The sequence below is a fragment of the Acomys russatus genome, chromosome 21 (assembly GCF_903995435.1).
Source record: "Acomys russatus chromosome 21, mAcoRus1.1, whole genome shotgun sequence".
Taxonomy (NCBI): Eukaryota; Metazoa; Chordata; class Mammalia; order Rodentia; family Muridae; genus Acomys; species Acomys russatus.
In genome coordinates this window covers 57288098-57308687 of record NC_067157.1, presented here as the reverse complement: position 1 = coordinate 57308687, position 20590 = coordinate 57288098, and the positions used below count along the sequence as shown (strand labels likewise).

The window sequence follows — 20590 nt, the reverse complement described above, 5'->3', positions numbered from 1 at the left end:
TGCCCTTCGCACATTCAAAAGGTGAACCAGGGCAAAAGGGGGTGACGGAAGAGCCACAGGAAGACATGCCCACTGGACTCTCAGCATCTACTCACCTTGTAGCAGTGGGGTGGGGAGGACACTGGAAAACCGGCATTCTCAGACTCTTCCTTACAAGAGAAGGCCCCTCCACAGCAGGTTCTGCAGCCTCAGTCCCAGAACCGTGCAGGGACTGGAACCGGGTGGCCAAGGAGGACTGGCAACTGTCTGCTGGGATTGGCTGCTGCCTACTGGCTATGGCACAGCAGAGTGCTCCCAGGAAAGGAGGGGACAGCAGACAGACGCACAGGAACAAATAGGAGGCGTGGCCCAGGATGATCTTGTGTTTGTTTTTATCTGTGCTTTTGCTCATGTCCTTGATGATTGACAGATCATAATTATGTGAATTTATGGGATAGAATGCTACATGAGGCTCTGTCTAGACACTTCAGGATGGTTAAATCATGCCTATGAATACACCAGCACCAGGGAAGATAACCCCCCACCCACCCCGCCCCCAGGATCCCACTTATGAGGACTCTAAAAAGCTGTAGAAGTAGACATTTTGCCTGGCCAATGCCTGCCTACTGTGTAGACACCATGGTATTTTTCAGTTTTTGGATGCCTCTCTGCCTCTGATGTGTAGGGCATCTCCAGGATTGTCAGGGGGGCTCTATCAGTGAGTTGTTTTGTCTGTTTCGGTGCCTAGTGCCTGATGTTGAGTCAGGTGGATGCGTTACTTCCAGTCCAGGATGACAGTTCCCATCTCATCTTTGACCCTGACCCGCCCTGATGCATACTTGGTCTCCTGGCAGCCGTTGCAGTACACGGTCTTGCTGGTGCCGTCTGGGAATTCCCTCCGCTTGAACCTGGCTGTGTGGGTTTCTTTCTGTCCGTTGCTGAACATGATAGTTTTGTCTCCGTTCCTGTAGAACAGGGGCGTGCTGGTGAGTGGAGGCACGGAGCAGCCAACTGTGTGAGCGTGGAAGGACTGGGAATACGGGACACCACCAAATCCCCAGTCTCCCCGGGAAAGGAAGTTGAGGCTGTCCAGGGCAAGAGTAGGGAAGCGTTGGAAGGACTGGAGAAGCCCAGGCTGTCCCGAGCACAGGAAGGGGGGGGGGGCGCCAGGGAGCTGGGGGAGGGGAGGAGAAAGGGAGCGGGGAGGGGCGGGGCGCGAGGGAGCTACGGGGGGGGGGGCGCGAGAGAGCTTAGGGGTTAGGGCTAGTGAGGGAGCTGGGGGGTCATGAGGGAGCTAGGGGCCATGAGGGAGCTGCATGGGGGGCTGCGAGGTAGCGGGCAGGGAGAGTGTTGCGAGGGAGATGGGGTGTGCAGAGGCAGCAGGACTGCCCAGCTCATCACAGCAACAAAACCAAAAGGATCCTGGGTACTAAGCATTGTGCTGACACCACCAAGGGAGCTGTGGGAGCTATAGACCGGTGGGGGGAAGGCAGCGGAGAGACGCTGAGCACAGTGGAGGGGCTGACGGTAAGGTCTGGAGGAAGCATGGTCAGGGCATACTGGGAGCATCAAAGGTGAGTTTACTGAGCTCTTGCCCAGGCAATAGCATTTCGTTGCATTTCAGATCCTTGCTAATATACGTGCTGCAACAGATTCATGCTTCTACACAGCGTGGCTTTAAAGATGCGGAAGCTGAAGACTGCCTTCAAGACTGGCCAGCCTACACACTGGCATGTGTCACCTAACACCAGTGACTCGTCTTGAGAAGTGAGATTATCCTGACACCGGCTGGATGGCTACATCTTTAGCTGGTGATGTGAAATCTGGGACCGCCTTTGTCCCTGTCAATCACAGCACAGTCTTGGGGCACAAAATTCTACGTCTCTGCTCATATTCTCTATAAAGAGATTTGAACTGAGGTCACATACACACACACACACACAAAATCTTGGTGTCATTTTTTATATTTATGCATTCTTACGTGTATGAATGTTTGCCTGCATGCATATCTGTGAACTTACATGAGTGCCTGGTGCCCATAAAAAAGTCAGAGGAAGCCACTGGGTCCCCTGGAACTGTGTTACAAGTGGCTGTGAGCTGTCACGTGGGTGCTGGGAATCGAGCCTGTGTGTGTCCTTTCCGAGAGAGCAGCTAACCACTGAGCCATCTCCCCAGTCCCCGGTGCTGTATTTAAATGTTGCTGAACCCTTTGCAAACATATAAATGGCTGTGGATTCGTTATGGGACACTCCGCCCAGGGGTGGAGCCTCGGTTCGCACGGTCTGGCGGGTCGCTGACCTTTTCACTGTCACAGACGTCCCGTCGGGGAACACGGTCTCCTCGCACCCGTCTTTAAGCTGCTTCACTGTCCCGTCGGGGAACACGGTCTCCTTCGAGCCGTCCGGGTAGAATTTTTCTGCGGAACACATTTGTTCAAAGCAGGTGTTACACTGAATGCATTTGGAAGCCATGTTGAATCTAAATGACCTTTGTTAAAATATTAATGAGGAAGAGCTCATTTTTTTCCAGTCTTATGAGTTTGTGGTCAGGATTGGCAGGCATCACATCCAATGCCCCCATTGGTCAGTGAGCCAGGCTCAGCAGTAGTGTAGATGGTCTCCAGTGCCTAACAGTCTGTGGGCTTTTCTACTTGGTGATGAATAAAAGTGATACGCCTTTGGTAGAAACCGAATTAAAATTCCAGGATCTGAGCCGGGTGGTGGTGGCGCATGCCTTTGATCCCAGCACTCGGGAGGCAGAGGCAGAGACAGATGGATCTCTGTGAGTTCGAGGCCAGCCTGGTTTACAAAGCAAGTCCAGGACAGTCAAGGCTACACAGAGAACCCCTGTCTCAAAAAACAAAACAAAACAACAATAACAACAACATTTCAGGGTCTGCTATTTTTCTGGGCTGTGGACTTGTGGTGAAAATTCTTCTGTGGTGCTGGGCTGTCCTGTTGCTGCAGTTCCAGGCTGACCTGGAAGGGGGAGCTAGAGGCACCAGAATACATGTTTCTCCTCCAGCCTGCAATGTGACCAGCTGTCTCACGCTCCACCATCTCACCTTTCCCAACACATGGTGGGACTGCATTTCTCTGATCTGTGAATAAATTCTCCCTCTTGTTGCTTTTGGTCAAATATCTGGCCACAACAGTTAAAAAAAAAAAAAAAAAGTAACAGGGACACTGTTGAAAATGCTTCTACTGTTGTGTAGTTACTTTCTAAGGCAAGATAGATCGTTATCAGTCATCGTGACTGATATGTGGAGATAGCGCCTCACTGTGGAGCATGCTGCAGTGCTCATAATAGCCCCTCAGATCACGCAGGGTCTGGCGACAGTGTGTGAGCATGGTGCAGAGTGCTTTGCAGTATGTAATTGCAGAAAACAGGAAAAGCTTCCAAGTGAAATGTCATTGATTGGTTTCCATGTGTCCTTCTGATGTCCGAGGGCTCTGTGCACATGTGTTGGTCGATGACGAGCAGTTATGGCAAACAAAAAGGAGTGTGAACTATACTCAGGCAGAATGGGTGTGGTTGGAATCTGACTCCCAAGCAATAACTCCATGCAGTAAATATTTGTTAGCATAAAAGTCTAGAAAGCTAAGTGGCATGTTGGTGCAATGCCCTGGAGAGGTCGGGGTTGTCTTAGATTCAGTAGCTTGAGAATCTCAGAGTCCCCTGACTGCCTGTACAGAATCAACGCAAGTCTTTGCTGAACTTCATTGAACACACAGATACACAGGTGCACCCAAAAAATGGCAAGGGGGGTCTGCAGGAAACTGTGATGTTTGCTCTTGAACTGTCGCAGGAAGATGTTTTGGAGGACGCGAACCACATGTATGGACAGTGAGGGGACTCAGAGCCTGCTTTACAGGTACGTGACACAATAGAGACATTCCACACAGACCATCTGAGGTTCAAAAAACAGACAGGACTATCAAATCTTTTCCTTTTTTTTTCACCAGACCTGGCTAACACCCACCAGCCACCCTGTAGAGCCTTTGAGAGCAATCAAGCATAATTTTTCAACGCCAAGTGCATGCCAAGAGTTACTAAAGAGGTGATTGCTCTCTGCCCACCTGTGTGCTCACCAGCCTGGGACAACCACAGTAGCAGGGGCTGGAATGTTAAGACTAAGACAGAAGAGTCAGCTGGACTCAGCAGCACTGTGACTGGCTTAGGCTCCACACAGCCGAGAGGGCAGCCTAGTCAGCAATGGCTCGTTCTGCCTTGTCATTGCCCTATGTCAAGGTTTATGAACTCCCCAACTAATGAAAAATAGGATCACACACACACACAAACTATTTCAGCTGAATAGCCCGTGGCAGAAGTCACTGAAAAGTGGATCCGGACTGATGCTTCCCTTGCTCAGGTGATACCTGCTGACCTGCTGATCGTGGTGCGCACAAAGCTGTGCTCTGTAGCTATGCAGATCTGGCACACGTAGCCTGTGCCTAGAGACGGGGCCTGAGCCCAGGGAAGTGCGATTCCCAAAGAAAAGTGAACCAGAAACAACAACAACAAGCTACCTGTTGTCAAGTGCTGATCACCAAAGAGTATTCCTACCTCCTCTTAGTTCTCTTGAAACCTTGAAGTAGGCTCCGCATAGTCAATCCTGGGACCTGCTGGGCCTGGGCTACTCTCACTAAGAAGCTAACAGGAAGTTCAGGCTGCAGTGCCTGGGGCACCTGACAGAAGCAAACAGAAGGCTTTCTGGTAGAGGAGCTCCAGCCTGCGCCACCTAGGATTGCCACCGAATTCGTCCCCACAGGACAAACAGGAAAAGCGAGGGGGCATGGCACCAGCGGGACTCAGCTCCAGGTCTGGGGTCCTGGCTGTCACCAGAACAAGCCTGAGAGGCAGACACATGTAAACTAACTTGAGAATAAAAGGAAAAGGAAATTAAAATGAGAAGAGGGTATTAGTCCAGACACTAGGTAGACCTGCAAAGGACCAGAAGGAAGCGAAGAAGGTCACCAAGCCAAGAAAGACAATAAAGAGCATGTGAGACTTAGTTAAAGAGAAAAATGGTGAACTAGAGGGCAGTTCTAAAGAATTTACCTGAATGGGATCAATATGAAAGGGGGAAACATAATATGTTCAGAGACAGGCAGGTTTGAAAGATAAGGAATGGAAGACAGGCAGTGCCGCTGAATTTAATAATATAGGCGTGCCAGGCAAAACACAGGACATCCAGGATGATGGACTTAAGGCAAGTGAAAAATGACTCTTCAGTATAATTTTGCCCTATGTACCTTGTAGAATGATTTTTAATAAAAAAAAAATTAGAAATCTAACTGGGCAGCCTGCACTTCTCTTTGGTGAACCTAAAGGCTGATGTCTTGCTGCCCTCTGCCCAGTGCTCGGACATCCCACCATCACTGACACTGGCATACAAGGCGGCTGAGCCAGCAGGCACAGGGTGACACCACTCACCATCTACAGGCTGATGTCTGCTGCCCTCTGCCCAGTGCTCGGACATCCCACCATCCCTGACACTGGCATACAAGGCGGCTGAGCCTGCAGGCACAGGGTGACACCACTCACCGGTCCACTTGTTGGGAAACTTCACAACTTCGACGCCATCCGGGTAGGTTGTGTGCGTAGTCTGAGCGTCTGCGTAATAATAAATCTGTGAAGGCAGGAAACCCATGTTGGGGGGCAGTTCCCCTTAGGCTGTGAGCCTCATCAGTTACTTCCCACAGGCTCAGCAAGTGAGGGAGGCCTGACCATAACTGTGGGCACACTTCCACAGTGGTGGAACACAAGAGGTGGAGTTAGTCACTGACACCCCATCAATGACTATTGGTTATTAGGAGGCTTAGTCCTCAGTTTTGGACCTAAGTACCCTCTAACTCGAGACTTGCTGAGCCTTCATGCCTCTTGGGGCCTATAGCTGGTGAGGTCTAGGTTTGATTGACGTGGGCTGTGAACCCCAGTGTCCCATGAACCCCACAGTTTTCAGAATAGTGGCCGACTGTGACAGCCATAGGACCTTGCCTTGTGCGCTGCTGTTTGACCTTGGCCTCCCGAATAGTCATGTCTACTTGGTTTCCAAGGAGACAGAGGCAACAACATCTATAAGTGTTGGGGGGTGGGGTGGCAGGTGCTCCTGACGCTAACCAAGGCCCAGACCTCCCTCAGGGAACAGCAACCACAGCTGCATGGTAGGACAGGATCGAATGGGGTGCTTGTCTGAAAAGTAAGACTGTGGAAGGAAGCCTCTGCTCTACACCAGTCCCTCCGCAGGTCTCTCCATCCGCAGAAGGGGGAGGAGAGGATAGAAGGTCTTTAATGGAGTCGGATTATTGGTGCATCTGTGGCTCTGGGATTGGAATGTGTTTTGATCTGTCAACTTGGCACAGGCTAGAGTCATTTGAGAGGCGGGAAGGTTAGTTGAGAAGAGCCCTTCCTTCAACTGCGCTGTAGGCTGGGGGGTGGGGGGTGTGCAAATCCTTGATTAGTAACTGATGTGTTAAGGTCTGGACCATTGTGTGGGTGGTGCCACCCCTGAGCAGGTGGCTCTGGGTTGTATAAAAAGCAAGACAAGCAAGCCAGTAAGCAGTGTCCCTCCATGCTTCCAGCTTTCCATAGTGACTTCTCTCAGTCAGTAACTGTGAAGGCAACATGTAAGTCTCATAAACCCTCTCCTCCCCAAGTTGTTTTTGATCATGGTGTTTATTGCAGCAATAGAAAGCAAAGGGGCTTCTCTGTGCCATGATTTTAAAGCATTCTCTTTATATTAATGGCATGCCCAAAAGCCAGGCGGACATAGGGTCCGGCTCCTGTCTCCGTCACTGCATGCCTACCTTGTTTCCCCTTGCAGGTCAGGAGACCCAGGAAGGAGTTAGCAGCTCCTGGACAGGCCCCTGGGGAGGGGCGCGCTTGCTGGCCTCTGTGATGTTTCAAAGCACAGATTTCCCTCCCAGCCTGCACTGAGCCCATCCCTGCCACCCCTCACCTGTCTGTCTGTCCATCCTCCCCACCACAGCTGCCTTAGAAACAAGTTTGCCACCCCTCCCCCCAAGGTGAGGCAACACGTCTCTTTGCCCCATGAATTCCTGAAAGTCATCACTTAAATAGGTCTCCCAGGATTCTCTGGTTCAGTTTTCCTAGGTGCGCAGTTTAGTTCAGGTCAGGAGAACTAGAGTTCACAGTGGAGGGTGGGGCAGCGGTGGGAACACCGCTGGTGTGCAAATCTGTGGGCTGAGGCGGTGGGAACACCGCCGGTGTGCAAGTCTGTGGGCTGAGGCGGTGGGAACACCACTGGTGTGCAGATCTGTGGGCTGAGGTAGTGGGAACACCGCTGGTGTGCAAGTCTGTGGGCTGAGGCAGTGGGAACACCGCTGGTGTGCAAGTCTGTGGGCTGAGGTGGTGGGAACACCGCTGGTGTGCAAGTCTGTGGGCTGAGGCCATGAAGGATCTTACTCACATGCTATACCACTGACAAAATTCTCATTAACAAGAAATTCCCAACCTCCTCCCTTCCCTCGTCACCTGACACCAGGAGAACAAGAGAACAGGCGGCTATAAAAGGGCTGCTAGTAACTGGGTAGGCTCTGACTGGACAGCAATACAAGTGTGTTCCTGCACGCACCACTCTCTGGTCCGGCTTCACTTTCTTCATGTCGCCGTTAAAAAACCTGGTGAGGGTTGTCCTCTTGTCCGCGCTGATCTCCTTCATGGTTCCATTTGGGAAAGTGATGATAGTTCGCCCATCGCTGAGCACCTGCTCCACCTTGATGGTCACAAGACCCATGGGTGAAGAGTTCCAACAGGCGTGGAACTGAGGTTCCACTGTTTTCCCTTGTATTCAGAGTCACTGCCCACTGTCTGTCTTGTAGGGTGAATGCTAACAGCTACACCCCTCCCACCCCCCCATGCCACCCCCCCACGTACACACACACACACACACACACACACACACACACATGCATGCACACACACACACACACACACTATACTGATGATCTTCCAATCCTTGTCCTGAATTTGATTATCAATTATAAGTGTTATGATTTGTTCCTTAGTGTCTGCCTTCTTTCAAGTTATGCTGTGCATTTGCCATGAGTCTGTACAGAGGATTCTGATAGCCTGCTCCAGACAAGACTGCACGATTACTATGTAAACATTAACTCTTGGGCGTGTTTTGTCTTTTCCATCTCATCCTTTGGACTCAGACACTACTTAAAGGTTTCACGAAGTTAATAGTCAGCAGATAAGTAAGTTCAAACACGTACTGCTGGGCTCTCAGTAGAGAACATCCCCCCGGGAAAGATCAGGGTGAAGAAAGACACTGGCAGAAGTAACCTCAAGTTGAGGAGTTAATATACATATATTTAAAAAACTAATTATGCCACATATTAGAATTATGCTTAAAATAGCTGGAAATATAGAAGCTGACTCGTCAGAGTTGAAAACTAACACTTCTGAACAAGTCAGAGAGCTAGCCAACAAAGAAAGCCCAAACAACAGCCCAGACAACAGCCCAGACAGACAACAACAGCCCAGACAACAGCCCAGACAACAGCCCAGACAGACAACAACAGCCCAAACAACAGCCCTCCAAGGCCAAGATGGTTCACTCCCTAGATCATGAAACACCACGTGATGGGGAGAGGAGGAGGAGGAGGAATAAAAGAAAGGGGGTTGGAGAGACTGTGGTAAACAGCCATGAGGCCGAGCAGCCTTGTTCATCTACTCAAAGAGATCTCTGCTTTCAAGGGTAAAGATTTGCCTCTACTCAGCCCAAAGTTCCAAAAACAAAATGAAGTGCAGACACTCCAGCTAAAGAGTGTGAAAGCAAAGGTGCTGTCATTGCCCCAGCTTCGCATTGGGGCCTGGGCAGCTCACCCCTCCCCCCTCCCCGAGGCAACCTCAGCGCTCTGGCAGCAGACCTCTGGGACAAAAGTGCTTCTTGAGGTAGCTGCAAGCGAGCCAGTCATCAATGAGGAGATGCGCGCATGCTGGCCTAGCCCCAGGACAGTCTACAGGGCTCAGACTACCCAGCTCGGGGGGCGGGGCAGGGCGGGGCAGGGAAAGACTACGTCTGCAAACACCTACCTTGCCATTCGGGTGCCGCTTTTCCTGTGCCTCATGATCCTTCTTTGCGTCCCTGGCGTAGGGCGCTTCTCTGCAGGGTCCTGACTTTGGCAGAAGATTTTGTAGTGAGGTTGTAACCACTGCCCTCTGTTCTTGTTCCCGGCTGTGAGAACTATGGGGGCCGTCGACGCTGCCTCATGAGACCAAGTTTGTGTTTGTAAAAGGTGTTTTCTCTCTCCCATGGGCTCCGTCCATAGTCCATAGAGTGAGCATGGTGACAGTTACCAAGTTCTAATTCTGAGTGCATGGTCACTGAGGCTGTAAGGTCAATCGGTGGCTGGAATCTAATGAACTAAAGCCATCTCACCTTGCTGGGATGTTGGGAAGAGTTACTGACTGCTTTTGTGGGACCCTTCCATTGCCTACCTAGAACTTTACAGCCTATGGACTGTAAATGACTTTTTTTCCCCTGTGGAGAAAATGGCTTAATTCTGTTGCCATTCCCTTCAGATACTGTGTAGCTAGGAGGTGACTGACCATGGATCTAGAGTATTTCTGCTGCATTTGATTTTTTTCCCCCATTCATTTCCACTGAGAAGTGCAAATAAAAAGGAGAGTAAAACCTTGGCTTCTGGATCCTTAGAGTCACAGAGGCTTTGCCTGCCTTTGGCCATGGGCCTAATGCAACCCCTCCCATGGCTGTAGGAAAACTGGTTTCTATTCATTCAAAAGGCTGAATGCACTCAGAGACTAGGGGGGGTCGGGGACATCTGCAGCCATCATAGCCTTCTGGGCTCACCAGAAAGACAGAGCAGCAGGTTCTGCCACTTCCTCCACCTCCCTGCCTCCCCACCAGGTGAAACCCCCGCCTACCTGCAGCCACACTGCATTCTGGGGAAAACCTGCATGGAATCTGCTTGCTCGAGCCTGCATGATAAGCTCACCTTCTGAACTCTCTGGATTGGAGGACCACGTGTCTGGAACAGCAGAGAACCACTTGCCAAAAGACTGTACACATACAGTGAAAGTGCCATGTTCCCAGTGTGAGTCCCAAGTCCAAGTTAAGCTCCCAGTGCATTCTCTCTTTTTTTTTCCTGAGGCCACTGTGCGAATGAATGTCAGGGACTGACATGTGTTAAAATCCTGCAGTGCAAGGTGGAAACAGTCGACCTTGTCTGCTGATTGTGTTTTCACTACCTGTGATAGTGGCCCGGACAACTAAGCTCACAGAGGGTGGCATCTGCCCAGAAGCTGCTTTTGCTCTAGTAGGGGATGGACATAGGACCGCACAGTGATCACCCACAGTGACAACTGCCCTCTAGACACAGAGGAGGAAACAGGCAGTGGGGAAGCCGCTCTATGCCTCCGGGGCAGCTGGAAACTGGCAGGAAGGTCACCATCCCTCAGGAACTGAGAGCAGCACGCCTGCAGCCAAGAGCAGACAGAACAGTGTGTGGGCACTTCCTGTGATCTCAGAAGCTTTCTCCTTTCTTGTGTCATTCAGGACCCCTTGGCCAGGGAATGGCGCTGCCCACAGTGGGCTGGGTCTTCCTCTACCAATTCAGTTCACAAGACAGTGCAGCACAGACATGCCCACAGGCCAACCTTTACACTTCATTGTTAAGATGCTCTTCCAAGGTGATTCTAGGTCGTGTCAAGTTAAAATTAACCCACGCGGAGAACATGCTAGGCTCAGACATTTGAACTTGCCAAAGAGGACTGACAAGGGCAGTGCAAGAGGGCAGGTAGGAGTTGGGCTACAGGTGGATGAGAGTCCTCGCTCTGACCACAAGGGGGAGCAGCTGAGCCTGCCAGCCCAGGCTCTGAGCCAAGTCTCCACAGCACACACCCAGGGCCAGGCCCCAGTGCCCAGAGAGTATATGTACTGTGATGGCCTCTGCTGACAGCCACTGGAGGAGGCATTCTTCCTGCCACTGTGGGGGTCTCAGAGCCAGCAGGTGCGACCCACAGGGACAGGAGAGGGCAGCTGGAGCTCAGAGGGAAGTCAAGCAAGGGCTGGGCAGGAAGTGGTGCAGCAAGAGGTGTGGGAGTTGCTCTGGTGCTATGTGTTTTCATGCTAATTACTGGCTTCCAACATCCAGTCGCTGCCTTGACAAGCACGTTCTCTCAGATCCCAAGCATTGCTGTGTAACCTTGCCTCCCTGATTGGTGGAATAAAAGGCCTACACCTGGGCGAGAAGGAAGGAGCAGGGTGAAGCTTCCGGGACTCTGAGGAGAGAAGGATCTTGGGAGGAAGAAGCAGACAGGTAAGGGGAGGAGGAGGAAGTAGGTGGAGGGTCGCCATGGGGTAGCAAGGAGCCCTGTGGGCCAAGAGGAGCAACTCTGAAGTTCCACATGGAAAGAAATGGCCCAGACGAACAACCTTAGCAGATACTTTGGTATTAGGCATGGGAGGTAGCTGAAATAGAAACTAGAAGCAGGTGGCGTGGGAGGGAGGCTGGAATATAAAGGAAGGAAGCTTAGGTGTTAATATCTGTCGCGCTTCAGGTGATAAGGGCTGTTGTAATATACACCAGGTGTCTGTGTCGCCACTGATTGTGAAAGTGAGCGAAACAATGTGTCTGCAGTAATTATAGGCCTAAGGATAAGCATCTCCTAAGCCACACCCTGAACCTGACCCAGCAGGTAGGTGACTTCACTGGCCAGCAAGCAGAAAGAGAAGCCCCAGGAGGGACCTGGAGAGCCAGCCTGGACTGGCCAAAGGTGTCCGTAGAGGGGACCAAGACGGAAGGAGATGCTCAAGTGGGAATCAGACAGAAGGTGGCCTCGACCCAGGGAGCTCTAGTGGCCTCACCCACATGCCAAGTCCCAGATCCCCGTGGCCATCCCTCCCAGGGAGCATCCAGCAGCAACTGGTCCCTTGCCGCCTCACCCTTCTCACCAGGCAAGGACTCTGTGTCCAGGAATGTGGTGTCAGAAGGTGGTTCTGGTGATATTCTGCCAAGGTGACTCTGCAGGAACTTGGAAGACAGGTGTATAACCTGGTACAAAGGGAGTCATAAAGCCAGCCTGTCATCTGCCCCAACAATGCCAAGGGACCAGTGACCAGGTGCTGTGCACAGCCACACCCACTTTCAGATACTTCAGCCACTTCTCAGACTCTACCAAGAGCATGGGGCTCTGTTCCCTGAATTCAGGCAGATGGGAAAATGTAGAAAGTTCCTAACCATATTCTAGGTTAAAAAAAAAAAAATCACTTCGGCTCTACTCTTGTTTTAGTGCTGAAGGAGTGCATGAAGACAGTTTTCTAATCTATAGAGACATAGTTATGTTTAGTAAATTCCTGAGCCCATTTTGAGTAACAAAGGGAGGGCTCTTGCTGGACTTTGTGTGACTGGGATAAAGCAGGGTGTGTCCTGGGGTGAGGCGGTGAGGCGGTGGGGAGGTGAGGAGGTGAGGAGATGGGGAGGTGGGGAGGTGAGGAGGTAGGAAGGTGGGGAGGTGGGGAGGTAAGGAGGTGGGGAGGTGAGGAGGTGGGGAGGTGAGGAGGTGGGGAGGTGGGAAGGTGAGGAGGTGGGGAGGTGGGGAGGTGAGATGGGAGAGGTGGGAGGTGAGGAGGTGGGGAGGTGGGGAGGTGGGGAGGTAAGGAGGTGGGGAGGTGAGGAGGTGAGGAGAGGTGGGGAGGTGGGAAGGTAAGGAGGTGGGGAGGTGGGGAGGTGAGGAGGTGGGGAGGTGGGAAGGTGAGGAGGTGGGGAGGTGGGGAGGTGAGGAGGTGGGGAGGTGAGGAGGTGGGGAGGTGAGGAGGTGGGGAGGTGGGGAGGTGAGGAGGTGGGGAGGTGAGGAGGTGGGGAGGTGAGGAGGTGGGGAAGTGAGGAGGTGGGGAGGTTGGCAAAGTGCTTTCCTTTCTGTTCAAGGATGAGGATCAAAGTTCAGACCTCTAGGACCCATAGGAGATCAGGTGTGATCTGTAATCCCAGCACCCAGAAAACAGAGGCAGGAAGATCCCTGAAGCTTCCTAGGCTGGAGAGAGGAGTCAGGGGAAAGGCCAGGCTCAGTTAGAGAACTTGTCTCACAAGGTGAGGTAGAGGCCCAGGGGCCTGCCCTGTGGTTAAGAGCTGTTTGCTGCTGTTTCAGAGGGCCCTAGTTTGGTTCACAACATGACACTCATGTTGGATGGCTCACAACCACTTGTCACTCTAGCTCAAGGGAAACTAGCACACCCTCTTCTGGCCACTATGGGCATACACACACACACACACACACACACACACACACACACACACACACACACACACGGAGGGAAGGGGAGAGGGAGGAGGAGGAGAGGGCAGGACAGACAGACTATACTCAACAGTACAAGTTCCTAAGGTCACCTTCTTATGCAAAGACATGAAGGACAGTCTTTCTTCTGAGGACTCTGATCCTCCTGTGGCCATTGTGCTCCTGTTTTGAAGACTTCCAGAAGGAGCATCGTCTCTGTCATCCCAAGATGTTGTTTCGTCTGAATCGATGCCCTCTATCCTTATGTACACCGGCTAGAAACAATGTGGGGGATTTGTATCAACATCAATACGCCTGCCCCAAAGTGTCCTGGACTGTGACAACCCCATGTTGTCACTTGACCAGGGGAGCAGGAGAGAAGCTGGTCTCAGAAACCCTCCCCCAGTCTCAGTTCAGAGCCATTGCACTCTGTAGATTGTAATCTACAAAGGGTTTACAATCTGTAGTCTAGAGAGGGCGAATAAAGGGCATAAAACCAAATTTATCAAATTTCAAGAAAAGCAAGTCTAGCCTTAGTCCTATTTTTAAAAATCATCGGTTTTGAAGTGTGGCTTAGTGATTCACCCAGATGCTATTTCCCTTCACACACACGTCTGCCAAGCAGTCTGCTTGCATTCAGATAATTGATTACTCGTAATCTGTTCTGTTGTGGCCCCCAAACTAGCAGCAAAACCACGCACACAGGAGCCCCCCGCAGAAAAGCAACAACTGCATACCCACCACAGGCAGGCAAAGACACCTGAGGGCAGGGGCACTCAGGCTTAAAGGGCACAGGGAGGCGGGCGGGTCACACTTTAATCTGCTCACTAATATTGGAACACCTTAATAATGGCTTGAGCTAAGAGACTTGGATTGGATTCCCTGCGTGTTGGTGAGACTACACTGTGGCTCAGACACCTGTGACCAGCACTTGCTTCCTGCTTCCTGCTTCCTGCTTCCTGCTTCCTGCTTCTGGCTACCATCAGTTCCAGACCATCACAGGACCCCAAAGACTAGGACCAAACAACTCTCGCCCTCCTGTCCTTAAATCACAGGACTTCAGAGGAGCATGCTGGGAAATAGGAAATACACAATACTTTCACAGTGTTTGCTTAAAGGTTTTCATACAATATCTTTTGATGATCTTCTTTCTCCTCCCTCAGTTCCCTCCAGATCCTCCCTTCCTCCCTACCTGCCCCCTGCCCATCTTCACATTCTCTGTCTCTCTCTCTGTCTGTCTCTCTTTCTCTCTGTCTGTCTCTCTCAACCCCAACAAACAAAAAGAAAATCAAAACAAACTAGATAAAAAAAATACAAAACCCCCAACAAAACACACACACACACACAAAACAAACACAAACAAAAAAGAAATGGGATTTGTTTTGTGTTGGTCAACTACTCCTGGGCATAGAGCCTGCCCTGGAGTGTGGTTGACACAGCCAGCGACACTCCATTGACAAGGGTTCCAGCTGGCACTGTTTGTACATAGCGCCTGGTGTCCAATCCCTCCTCAGCCTGGGATTCCTTCCAGGTGGAGCCTGTGCGGGTCTTGGTGCTGTCACATCTCTGTGAGTTCATGGTGTAGCAGCCCTGTTGTGTCTGTGTGAGGCTGTTTCTGTGTAGTCAGCCATCACCTCTGGCTTCTACAACCTTCCCGCCCCTCTTCCCCATCGGGAGGGGAGGGGAGTGATGATGACAGCCCCAAAGCCTCGCTCTCCACCTTGCCCATTTGTGCTCTTCTACGTTAACTACTATCTACTGCGAGAAGAGATGCCTGTGATGCGGGTCAAGCCAGGCTCTCATCTATGGACACAGCAGTGTGTTATCAGGACTCACTTTATTGATGTGTTCCTTTACAGGATAATTGTGTTTGGAGCTCTCCTAGACACAGGACCTATCCAGTCCCCGTTTCTTGGTCAGTTTATCAGTGTCAGGTGTGGGTTCTATTTTGTGCAGTGGGCCTTAAATTCAGTGAAGAAGTGGCTGGTGACTCCCATAATGTTTGTGCCACGACTGCACTGATACTTCTTGCAGATTGTCTCTGTTTAGGTAAATGGGTGTGTCGTGGATGATATTGGCTTTCTTGTCTGTGGCACCCAGGGTACCTTAGAGCACCAGGAGTGCTAGTCAGTAGGGGAGAAGCTTCTAGATGGGCAACAGCTCCGTTTCTCCATTTCAGTGAGGATATTGTGTCTTCAGGAACAGAGCCTTACCATCAGGTTGTTGAGAACAACCAGTAGTGTCAACAACGGCCTGGTACATTTGGGGACTTCCATGGCTCCCCTCTGGCCAATGGCATAACAAGATGCAATCCATTCCTGGCACTGGAGGATTTATTTGGTGGGATAAGATGTCTAGTTGGGGGTATTATCTTCCGCATTATATGGTTTGCTCATTTAAATCCCCACATGACTTTTCAGAAGGCCTTGGGTTACACAACACTCACGGCTGGCCAAAGACCTTCTCTTCCTGCACTGGAGGCTGTCTGCAAGTGTGAGGTTGGTGTTTCAAAGTGCACTGTCCTCTGAGGAGGAAGGGGCAGTGTGACCCTTCAACACCATGTCTCCAGTGCTAACTTTACAGTGTTGCACTTCACCCACGTGTCTACACCTGCCAGACCTTTGCACACTCTTCCTAGAACTGTGTTTGAATACAGGTATCCCCGGGAAAATATGAAACTGGCTTTCACAGCATTATTTGTAGTTGCTATTGCTCAAAGATGTGTGTTTGTGTTGCAGATGCTGTTTCTAGCCAGTCACATGAGGAGGAGCAGAATTGTGCAGTCAGTGAGCATTTAAGAACTCGCCCATGAGTGATTACCTCACGGCAAGGACAGCCTGACACCAGACAGAGATGTGGAACGACACCTTTCTTGCCCACATGAGCAAGGGGTAGTGGGGACAACATGATAGCAACATCTATATAAAATCTCCCATAGGACCTCTCCCAGCTTCCACCAGTGACAGCAGCCAGCTCCAAGTCACTACATTACAGGGTTAGATCTGAGTCCTGCCTCCCCTGTGCCTTGGAGGAGTTAATGACAGGATCCAGCACATCAGTTAAGGTAAAGTAGGAACTTGGAGTCCTGAGGAGGCCAGGCCATGTGTGCAGCTGTCCCATCCGAGCCTGTGAGTATCCTGGAGACAAGGTGGGGACATGTTCTGTCCCCAAGGCTCCCAGGAAGACCCACTCAAGATTCACTATCACTTCTGTGTGATTTACAATTGAGGGACACACAGTAAGCCCTCACAGGGATACCCAGCTGAGACAGCATTCCTGCATGCTATTTCTGTAATGCAGAAAATCTGCGGTACCAGAGTGTTGGATGCCTCTGCTGCAGGTGCTGAGGCTTCGGGGGGCTTTGGGTCCTCTGTGTCCTGCTGCTTCAAAGCTCTCAGTTCCTCACGGAGCTCCTGGTTCTCCTTCATCAAGGCGTCAATCTGGCTTTGGAGGTCTCTGTGCGCTGCACACCACCAGGACGCCTGTCTAGTGAGCTCTGCTGCAAGGTCACAGATCTGCTTCTGCAGCCCCTGGGGTGGAACGAGAGTGACACGCACATCTCAGGTACCCTGTGGGAGTGCCATCCCTCAAAACAGAGTCTGCCCCTGAGAGATTGGGGACTTCTGGGATGTCATTCACCTCCATAGAGAAAGCCAGATGTCCACAGCTTCAGCCATCATGACCAAGTGTGTCTTCTAGGACTGACTGCACATGCCCCAGCTACATCTCACGCATGGTGAGGCATAGGCATGGCTAGAACATGTCTGTGAAAGAAATTCACGGCTCTTCCTCAGCCTTCCTCTTGGGGACAGTCAAAAAGGAGCTGCCACTATGAGTCTGAAAATGACTAAGACCCAGACCCTAGTCCTGGCTTCCTCACTTCCTTGCTGGGAGACCTCAGAGAGGCCACCTCTGGGCCTGTGTCATTTCCCCAGAGAGCCGAAACACAATCACCGTGGTTTATTATCTGACAATGGAGACTGTCCAGCATGAAGGATATTACTTGCAAAATGCAACCAGGTTTTGTGTCTGCTAGTTTGTGTGTGTGTGTGTGTGATGTGTGTATGTACGTGTCAGTGTGTGTGGTTCTATGTTACAGGGTGGCAATTTTATTGTCAGATCTGCTCATCTTGATCTATAGACCCAGCTGCATACACAACAGTTACCCTGAGACATCAGCATCGGCCGCTCCCATGTGCTTCCTGGCTTGAGGATCGAAGAGCTGATGGCCAACAGGCAAGCGGTAAGAACTGACTGAGGGGCGTGCTCTTCTGCCTCTCTGCCCCCAAGGGCAGATCCAGGGAGACAGAGGCCCCTGTGCCCATCACAGGACAGTGGCACCTATCACCTGGATGCTACTGTGGCTAACAAGGTCTGGTCTAGGAACACCTCCCCATTGCTTTCCCATTAGATGCTGCCCCAGACCTCCAGGGTTTGTCCTTTCTCTTGCCACACTGCAAAGGATCTCCTGCTCAGTGTTGACAAGGGTGTCCCCACACAGCTCCAAGCCGCCTCTCTGGGTAATGTCAGCCCTGAGGAGTGTGTGTGTGTGTGTGTGTGTGTGTGTGTGTGTGTGTGTGTGTGAGAGAGAGAGAGAGAGAGAGAGAGAGAGAGAGAGAGAGAGAGAGAGAATGAATAGACAGAGACCAGAGACAGAGAAAGAGACAGAGAGACAGACAGAAACACACATACACACAGACAGACAAAGAGATAGACACAGAGAGCATGCTGTGTAAAGAAGCCTGTCTTGTTTTCTTTCAGTAGTGAGGAGAAAAACTCTTTCCTTCCCTAGGGATTATCTCCCAAGAGTAAGACCGCACCACAGATGCACTGAATCTTAAAGGGAGACTGGTACACATCATAGTTTTAGTGTCTTCCTCCTTCCTGGGAACTCTGCTACCAACACCAGCTTTGGGGGGTTTGGGGCAGAGAACTATGACGGCAGAGCGTGCAGGGACCTGACGTGCACCTCTGCCAACCAAGGCTAACCCTGGGCCCTTCTTCCACGTGCGATAGTACCTAAAACATTTGTTTTTTAATTAACATATGTTAATTGTAGATTTTGATGAGGGCATGGTGTGATATTCCTCCACAACAAAAAGTGTCAAAAATGCAACCAGCAATTCAGATCTTCCAGGTAGAGACAGGGTTCTCAGGGAACACATGGAATTGGGGTCCTTGAATCTCCAGTGAAGAACAGTGTTAAGTTTCCAAATCCAGAAAGTGTGTTCTCTAAGAGATTCTTGGCAGAGGCTCCACTGTGTCAGTCAGCTCCCTGTCACAGAATGCCGACCTGTGAGGACCAGGGTTTTGTTTAGGCTTCTGTGCAAAGCTTGCAGGTCATGCTTGCTGAGCTCCAGCACTTTGGGCCAGTGATGAAACAGAAACACTGTGGCCAGATCAAAGTGACAGAGCAAAAGTGCTCACTTTAGGACAACCAGGGAGAGAGAGAGAGAGACAGAGACAGAGACAGAAGGAGAGAGAGAGACAGAAAGAGAAAGAGACAGAGAGAGACAAAGAGAGACAAAGAGAAAGAGACAGAGAGACAGGGAGACAGAGTGGGCTGAGATGTCAGCAGCCCCCTTACCAAGAGCATAACCCTAATGACCCGACTACCTAACACTAAGTATTAATTACACCTGTCTCTGCCCTCTGCCAATAGCATGGCCAGGTGCAGTCAGTGTAACACCTGTGATCTTTGGGAGACATTTGAGATCCAAAGTGTAACTCCAACTCAAGGTCCTCCCTGTCCCGAGAAAACCCTGGCACCAGCAAGCCATCTACTCCAGGAGAGCAATGAACAATCTGCCAGTGACAGGGGTCGAGTTCCTTACAAGCGTAGGCTTTAGGGCTGCCTGAGAACTCAGGAGGCCTCCTGTTTCACCTTGCCATCCTAAAAATGCCATTTTCTGAAAATTCCCTTCTTAGGAAAAGATAATCCCATGACCCTGTGATACTCTCTGTGGGACGTTTTGTTATACATGTTGCCCAAACCTGTCTCCCTTCCTTCAACAATGCTGTGTGACCTCTACGACCAGGGGTTCACGTCCTGTCCCTCCACGTACATTAGGAACAGTGTGGGGCTCTGCTCCTTGGCCTGGCTTACCATGACGATCTCAGGTGTGCTGTCCTCCTTGGGGACCTGTGCTGAAACATCCATCTTCTTTTCATGGCTGGCCCCTGCTCCCTGACTCGGGTCTTCTAACATGGCTTATTTCCACTGGCTCCTTAAGCCTCGAGGTGACCAGCAAGCATTCTGGTTGTAAAAGAGAAGAGTCATGGGGCTTATTGATGCATCCCACCTCCGCCCCTCTCATCGTCAGCCAATGGCCTTTCAGGCCTCCCACTTAGAATGGGAGATGCCTAACCATGCCTCACTAAGTCCCCCCACCCCACTGCCTGGGAACAGTCTCCACCTGGAGCTAACCGAGAACAGGTCCCCAAGTCTAGAAACCTGGAAGTTTAAAAGAGCCAGCTGCTTACAAGTGGTGTGTCCCCAGAGGTGGGTGGGAGATACTGTGATCCCGAGTCAGCATGGTGCCTGATCACACCAGTTCTGCCAGCATTACCTTGAAGTGAGCAGGGCCCTGAGAGGACACCTGGCAAGTCTTAGCCCTTCATCAGACATCTGCTGTGGATGCCTTTGACTAACTCTCATCAGGACAAACCCCTTGTCCCCAACCTACAACTTCCACAGACTAAAATGATGACACAGAAGCAGGGGTTTATGGGGCCATGAGGGAAGAGTCCAGCAGGAGACAGCTGAGCAGGGAGGAAAATCATGGAGGAGCAGCCTTCCACAGGATAGCACAGGCACCAGCAACCAAGTCCCCTCCCTCCCCACCACTAAAGTCCCACTACAGTTAATTCCCACACCTTTTCCAAGGGTGGAATGGTGGCCACTGACCGGTTTGCGGGGAGGGAGTGCGTACTGGTGAGTGGCAGGGATTTCCAGGCAGAGCCTTTGGGAATGTCCTGACCCCAAATCACAAATAGAACAACACATTCCCTGTTTGTACTCATAAATACTCGTGTTCATAAAGCTGAGCTGTATATAAAGGAGGATGAGAAGCTTAGCCACAGCGCTGGGGAATCAGACTGGAGACAAGCTGCTTCCTAGTGAGAGACAGACAAAGGCATCTATAGCAGGGCTATTCGCAACCCACCATGTCCTCAGCTGTCCCCAGGCCCCATGGCTTCCTGTAGAGGTGGACTGGCATCCATGGCTTCTCAGAAGGGGGAACCCCATGTTTCCCAACAGTGACTCCTAAGCCCCTCTCACCAGGGAGTACCCTCCCTCAGTGCCCCCCAGCCATCCTGGGTCACTTCACCTAGCCTATGATGGTGG

At 51.2% G+C, this 20590-nt stretch overlaps 1 protein-coding gene across 1 annotated transcript; it reads right to left on the bottom strand.

Annotated features, from left to right (window-relative positions):
* Positions 1-703: 703 nt before the first annotated feature.
* LOC127205300 (centromere protein J-like) lies at positions 704-19484 on the bottom strand. Its single transcript, XM_051164536.1, is given in 10 exon segments — positions 704-944; positions 2278-2395; positions 5527-5611; positions 7577-7717; positions 9895-9998; positions 11924-12023; positions 13356-13517; positions 16399-16509; positions 16512-16772; positions 19349-19484. Coding segments are annotated over 10 exon segments (1374 nt in total). The 5' UTR covers positions 19451-19484; the 3' UTR covers positions 704-754.
* Positions 19485-20590: the final 1106 nt, after the last annotated feature.